This window comes from Cricetulus griseus, chromosome 3 (genome assembly GCF_003668045.3).
Source record: "Cricetulus griseus strain 17A/GY chromosome 3, alternate assembly CriGri-PICRH-1.0, whole genome shotgun sequence".
NCBI classification, from domain to species: domain Eukaryota; kingdom Metazoa; phylum Chordata; class Mammalia; order Rodentia; family Cricetidae; genus Cricetulus; species Cricetulus griseus.
Window position 1 is genome coordinate 21,025,614 of NC_048596.1, and position 7,470 is coordinate 21,033,083.

A 7,470-nucleotide genomic window follows, 5' to 3' on the forward strand; every position below is an offset into this window, starting at 1 on the left:
GCTCTTAAATGCCGAGCCATCTCTCCAGCCCCAGAAGTGTTTTCAAGAGTCAAATTAATATGCATTCATTCTCTCCCTCCAAAAACGTCCTCAGTTGCCAAAATAATTAAACTTATACAAATAAATTCAGTAAGTTTGAAGTACAGACAGTTTTATACTGTCCTAAATTCACAACTTCAAGTTACTTGAAGGTCCCATGGCCAGATGGACAATCTGTTAACGGTCCTGCCTGGTGGCATTTCCAGCTTTGGTAGCAGGTGTGAGGGCGTCCTTACGTAAGCTAGCGCAGTGCAGGGAAGCAGCCTGCTGGCCTTTGTTGCTGTGCCCCTGCCATGGCAGCCTTTGCTATAGAAAGGGAGGATGCTTATCAGTACAGTGTGGCTCTAGTGAAGAACTGTATTAGGATTCCGAGTCACTGCAGCCAAATGCAACCCCCAGGAAAATAAACACGACTACCCGAGGGACCATTCAGATCCACAAAAGAGCCAGGTGTGGTGGCGCAGGCCTTTAATCCCAGCACTTAGGAGGCAGATGCAGGTGGATCTCTGTGAGTTCTCGACCAGCCTGGTCTACAAGAGCTAGTTCCAGGACAGCCTCCAAAGCCACAGAGAAACCCTGTCTCAAAAAACAACAACAATGGAAAAAAAACAAAAAAGCCACACTCATGTTGCACACACACACACACACACACACACACACACACACACACACAAATTTTAAAAATTTATGCAGATCCACAAGAGAAAAGCAGATGTCCAGAATCTGTATGTCTAAGCACAGCTCTGTATATCAGTCTAGCCAAAAATCAAAATAGAGACTGTCAGTAGAAGTCTTGGGAAATGTGAGTCCCTAGTGGGACCCAGCATTTTCCTCAGTTGCAACTAGAAAACCTGAGAACTGACAAATTAGCCACTTCCTTTAGTTACCTTATAGCCTGCTACCATCTGAAACTCTGGACTTGGCTCACGGAGGGTTCATTCCATCATAGTGGAGGAGCAACTCACCTCCTGATAGACAGGAAGCAGAGAAAGGAGGAATACAGCCTTCGGGGGCATGTCCCCTTCCCCAAGAAGGCTCATCTTCTGCCTTCCACTCCCTCCCAGTAATGCCATCCTACTACAGATTCATTGGGGACTAAATCCGTTCATTAGGCAGAGCCCTCAAGGTCTAAGTGTCTCTGGAAACCCCATCGCAGACACAGGCAGAGGTGTGCTTCACTAAGTCCCAATCAGGCTAATAGCCAGGACTACCCAGCCCCTGAAGTTATGGTTTTGAAAGTTACAATGTGCCCCCCAGAGTAAATGGGAATCGGAACACAGGATTGCTCGTGTTCAAGTCTGTCCACCAGTAGCCTATTTGACTGGCTACCTGTAGGTGCTGAGTATCAGTCACCTGCACTGCACTGGAGAGAAGCTATCCTTGGCTGGAACTGAACCTCTCATCCCGCTGTGGGAGAACCCTGGGCATCCTTGGTGTCAGGATGAGGACTGCCTTGAGAGACTTCAAACCACCATGAGGCAGTGTGCGTCCTGCACACAGCACCTTTGTATGTAGGAACTAAATCCTTGGGGTGACCTGATCACAGATGGGGTTTCCCAGTCCTGGAGAAAGTACAGTGCCCAATAAAGTCACATCAGGGCCTCAAGCCACGAGGCAAGACAGATACAGCTAGTCATAACTGGAGTCAAGACCTGAAGGAGTCCAGACATGAACTAGTCCTGTGCAGTCTCTGAGAACAAGGCCTGTGTGTGATCAGACTGATGAGCCCCACAGGCCAGCCCTTATGTCCCTATAACAGGAACAAGATCAGTTTGAGAGCCTGGATCAGACATGACAGGCCAAACAAACTCAGACAGGTCTGAGGTACTTAGCCTTGAGTACCAAGCCAAGGCTTACCTGGCGTGTAGGGAATATAGATTCACATATATGGTGCCTCTTCCTTGTGAATCCAGTGCTGATTCTACTTTATAAATAATGGGAGTTTATGGTCAGAGGTTCCTTTAGTAAAAAGCCAGAAGTCAAGGGCTTGTGTGCCTCATAACTTCAGCGTTCAAAGGCTTTTCCTTTGAATCCCTGCCCCAGCTTACTCACCAACCTGTTGCTGGAAGAATGGCCAGCAAGCCCTGGCCTAGCACAGGGCAGAGCATGCTGACATGCGGAGGGCTAAGTCACCCTCCAGGCCCACCAGCAGCTTGACCACTACTTGCCACAAGGGCCTTGCCGCATTACCCAGGCTCGGGTTCACACAGGCTCATCATACAGGCCCAGCTGTTGGTTCTTACTGCTGCCACATTCTCTTGTTTTGTTTTGTTTTGTTTTGTTTTGTTTTGTTTTTCTCTCGGACAGGTAAAAATTCATGCAGGCCCCAAGTTTGCCTCCTACCTGACCTTCAGCCCCTCAGAAGTGAAGTCACTCCGAATAGAGTATGGTGACCTGGAAGTGTGCATTGAAGTGGTGGACAGTGTCCAGGAAGCCATTGATCACATCCATAAATACGGCAGCTCCCACACAGATGTCATCGTCACAGAGAACGGTCAGTTTCCAGAACGTCAGGCGTGTGGGGCCAGGTTTCTGCTCTGACCTGTAGTAAGTGCTGTTGCTTTCAGCCCCTCTGGTCCTGCCGGATGAACACTCCAGATTGACTCGTGACAGTCCTAACAGCTGGAGACAGCCGGTGGCTTGCAGAGTACTCTCTGATGTACCTGTGGGTCCGTCCCAGTGGCCCCTCTGGGCAGGGCAGAGATGATGGGCACCACCTTAAAAATGGCTTACCGTGCTGCAGAGGCATCGTCTTTATCCATGAGCTACCTTACCAAATAGTTCAAAGCCAGACATTGTGACTCAACACCTATAATCTCAGAACTCAGGAGTCTGAGGCAGGAGGTTTGCCACAAGTTGGAGGCCTGCCTGGACTACATAGCAAGACCTTGAATCCAAAATGGAAGCAAAAAAAAAAAAAAAAAAAAAAAATTTACAGCTAAGGGAACTAGCATCTGCAGGCTAAGAGCAGATAAAGCTACATATTCATTTAAACCCAAATAGCATATCCGTGAACGTGTCAGGGTGTCTGGTGGCAAAGGAAGCCATGTGGCCCCTGAGGAACTCACAGCCAATTTGCTGGAACTGTAACAGCAGCAATCATTAATTTCCAACTTACCATGAGGCACTGGAGTGAGGGTTCCCAGGGACCAACTGGCTTCCTCCTCCACACCCTGAGAACCAGGTAACGTCCTTCCCTTCTCAGGCGTGCAAAGACATGATCATACACCTGTTCAAGGCTACACAGCTACTGTGTATGGACTTGGAGGTCAGACCTATACAGGCTGTTTTAGCATGGAGGCTTAACTGCCTAGAGGTCCGATTCCAACAGTCCCTTACCAGCCCTGACCATGGGATCTAGTTTGCCGTCTTCCCCTTCAGAGCCCACCTAAGCCTGTATGTTACACATATGAGGAGAACATGTGAAGATTGTCACCAAGAAGTGACCAAAAGTGGGCGTGTGCTCCATGGGTCATCTTTATTTGGTTTCTTTCTCTTCCCCTTGTAGAGAAAACAGCAGAGTTCTTCCTCCAGCACGTGGACAGCGCCTGTGTGTTCTGGAATGCTAGTACTCGCTTCTCTGATGGCTACCGCTTTGGACTGGGTAAGAAAGACAGGGGAAAAGGAGTCCCCCATGGGTCTCCCACCACAGGCTCTAGAGACTATGGTGAAGTAGAGACACCTCCCCCCACCCTCAGTCATGTGAGTGATCTAGACATAGAACAGAAAATCATCAAGAATAATCCCATTTACCTACCTGTGCTGGTAGGCCTTCCATCTGTGAAGAGGGTGGCTGCTCCTAATTCCACTTCCATAAATGGGAAAACCAAGAGACAAGTCAGGTAACCTGCCCAGAGTCACATAGCCAGTGTCAGGCCTAATATGCACAAGCCTGGGTACCCCCATTGCAGTCCAGGCAGGCACAGCTTATCTTGGTTCACAAGCTGCTATGGTCCCCAGAGAGCATGCCATTGCAGATTTGAGTGACACAGCCAGGTTGCCTCAGAGATAGGAACCACACACACATAGGATGGAAGATAATGGTATTGGTACCTACACAGAGCCTAAGCACCAAGATCAAGAACCAGCAAAACAGTGACGGGGTGGGGGGTTCAGTCTAAAGCATGTACTTAGAATGCCCAGGGCACTGGGTTCACCCCTGGCACCAGCACAAACAAATGTGATCATTAGAAATTGACACCTTGTTCTTTCATTACTTATAAAACTTTCAGCTCCCCATAGTTGTTTGAGCAGTCTGGTTTTCCAGGGGACCATTACACAAGCATCTAAATGACATTCGTGGCACATTTTGTGAATATTTGAGTTATAGGAGTGTGTGTGTGTGTGTGTGTGTGTGTGTGTGTGTGTGTGTGTGTGTGTGTGTGTGTGTGTGATTGTGTTGGTGTTGTTTGTTTGTTTTTTGAGACAGGATTTTTCTACATAGCACTGGCTATCATAGAACTTGCTATGTAGACCAGTCTGGCCTCAAACTCAAAGATCTACATACCTCTGCCTCCCAAGTGTGGGGACTAAAGGCTTTTGCCACTATGCCCAGTCAACATTTGAGAATTTTAATCTCCTTAAGCTTTTTGTTGTTGGTAGTGGTTTTTTTTTTTCTTCCCCTTTGGTACTAGAGATAAACCAGGGCCTCCAACATGCTAAGCAACTGCTCTGCAACTGAGCTACACCCTAGCCTTCTTTCCCCCAAGCCTTTTGGAATACATGATCTGTCTGGAGAAATCACCCTCCCTGATCATGGAATTTACCAGTTTTCTTAGTCATTGACTTTAAGTTGCCGTTTCTGTCGAATTGGAATTCTGATTTCACTTTCGCAGTCCCCGAACTCCAACACTGTAGTGAATGTCTGCTTCACAGTAACAGGCCCTTGTTCCTCACTCCCTCTTCCCTAGGCCTGGCACAGGGTACACACTCAGTGAAGTTGTGATGCATGAGGAATCCCAACCTCAACTGAATACAGTGGAGCACTGAGCCAGACCCAGGAAAACCCCTGGTCTCAGGAGCAAGAGGGAAGAGAAATGAGCAATGTCTGGCAGGTGCCTTTATGCTTAATTCCTGGTGCACACTAAGAACTATGCTTTCTAGAGTATAAAGACTGTCTGGAGGGCCCTGAGGTTAAAAGCACGCACTGCTTTTGCAGAGGACTAGGATTCTGTTCCCAGCACCCACATCGGGTGACTTACAACTGTAACTCCAATTCTGGGAGATCTGACATTCTCTTCTGGCCCCCATGGGCACTGGCATGCGTGTGGTACACATAGATACATGCAAGTTTATACATATACAGTAAAAATAAATGAATCTTTTAAAAACAAGTCAATACTATTTTGGCATTATGGCTCATACCCAAAGACCTACCACTCAGGAGACTGATACAGGAGGCTAAAAAAGTCAAGGCCAGCCTGGACTGTACAGTAAGTCTATATTAAAAAAGCAAAAAGGACTGTTTAGGGACATAAACTCTATACTAGACATTGTTGTACACTTCAAAACATGCCCAGATGTTAAAATGTAGTACATGCTTGAGATGCTTTAACTGGTTCAGATAGATCTTCTAAAACTGTCAAGATACACTGGCATGAAGGAGGGCATTATGATCTCCTTCTCTGTAGTGACAGAGAACACACCCACACGGATGAGGACTACCAACCAGCCAAGGAGGATGGGTCAGAAGTTAGCAAAGAGAGAAGATAACCATTGTGGGCTCGTGGGTAATCAGAGAGCAATGGCTGGGAAAGCTACACCTTTCTCCATGATTGTTTTGTTTTTTAATAGGAGCTGAAGTAGGAATCAGTACATCAAGAATCCATGCCCGGGGACCAGTAGGACTGGAAGGATTGCTAACTACTAAGTGGCTGCTTCGAGGGCAAGACCATGTGGTCTCAGACTTCTCAGAGCACGGCAGCTTAAAATATCTTCACGAGAACCTCCCTGTTCCCCAGAGAAATTTCAGCTGAGAGGAGCCACATGGTCAGGACTGACCTGTGCGGTCTGGCACAGTTGGGCGACTCAGGGATCTCCAGAGAGCTGATCTCGTCCCCACCTCTTAGATGGGTCTGCCTGCTGGACAGTTCACCTTTGCTTCTGGCTCAACTCAGCATTTCCAGTCTTAGCTCATGTTCGTATTCCATTCCAGCTTCTTGTGCCTGTCTGTGTTACCAAGGCTGAACCTAGGGCCTCGAACATGCTAGACAAAGGCTCTACCTCCAGTCTGTCTCCCTACTCCCGCAGTCCAGTCTTTTAGGAAGAGAATCGTTGTTGCAGGTGGAGGCTTGGCTTTTCGCAGTCCCATTCCCCTCAGAAACTAAGGGACTGTCGTTACCATCTCACATCAATGACAACGCAAAGTCCTGGCCACTTGTATCACCTCAGTGAGGCAAAGGCTCCTAGCATTCAGCCAGGACCAGCCCCGCCATCCTCAGACTCAGCACCTGTAATTTTATTTCTTTTATACATGCCCATCTTCAGAAGGGGAGATTGGGAATTTTTAAGGAGGGGTGACTCCTTAAAACCTTGAACATTTTCACCGGAAACGGTGCCTAAAATGGACTCACTTACATCCCTGGGAAGGTTGGCCTTCATGAAGTTACGGGTGTGCAACCCAGACAGCTGCAGCCTGTCCCTGGCCAGGGGACACACACAGTTACCTTTGATGTAGTTGGAATCTGAGCACCACACTGGAGGTATGAATTTCAAGATGTTCCTACAAAGTGGGAGGAAGATCTACAATTATGCCTGACCTTTTTATATGAATTATTTTGTCATCCTACTCTTGACCTCCAGAACAAAGATTAGAGGATTATTTTAATACTTTGGATTCTTTCCCTTTTTTTGAGAAATAAAATTCTTAAAAAAGCCTGTGTGCACAGTTAAAGTTTTCTCCCTTATTTGTCCTCACCCTCGTCTTCCCTCTCCCTCCCTGGTGACCCCTCCTCCCCTGCCCGCTCTCAGCATACTGTTCTCTGGAAGGGGGCGGGGGGGGGGGAAGGGGGTGTGTGTGTGACAGTTTCAGTGGAAGTAGTGCCAGGGAACCCTCCAGAGAGGGACTCCAGCCTCAAGAGGAAAGGCAAACAGGACAGTGGGCGTGAAGAGCTTGGAGGCTAGTTACACGATGATCTGATGCTGTCCGGGGCTGTGTACCACATGAACATGTTTGCCTCTGCCGTGGCCCCTCTCAGCCATGCACAGTCCCCGGCCCTGGTTCACTATGGCTATAACTTAAGTTCACAGTCCTGACCTGTGACGTCTCTCAACAGTCCTCTTCCCCTCACTCCCTTCCCTGTAGCCCTGCTCTTAGTCCCTGGTCCTCTACAGCCTGCATTTCAAAGGCTGCTTGTTTCTTGAGGGCCTTCAAAAGAAGCAAGTATTCACTGGCATGCTGCTTCTGACCCTCAGAGTAGTTTTATGGGCATA

The 7,470-nt window shown here is 48.0% G+C and overlaps 1 protein-coding gene across 2 annotated transcripts in view; it reads left to right on the forward strand.

The window, feature by feature from the left end:
• Positions 1-6,913, forward strand: part of Aldh18a1 (aldehyde dehydrogenase 18 family member A1) — a 34,509-nt gene extending 27,596 nt beyond the window's left edge. For both annotated transcript variants that reach the window (XM_027407359.2, XM_027407360.2), the window contains exons 16-18: positions 2,347-2,533; positions 3,548-3,643; positions 5,833-6,913. In XM_027407359.2, the coding sequence (XP_027263160.1) occupies positions 2,347-2,533; positions 3,548-3,643; positions 5,833-6,014 (465 nt within the window). In that variant the 3' untranslated portion in view covers positions 6,015-6,913. The remainder of the gene's footprint in view (positions 1-2,346; positions 2,534-3,547; positions 3,644-5,832) is intronic.
• The last annotated feature ends 557 nt before the right edge of the window (positions 6,914-7,470 follow it).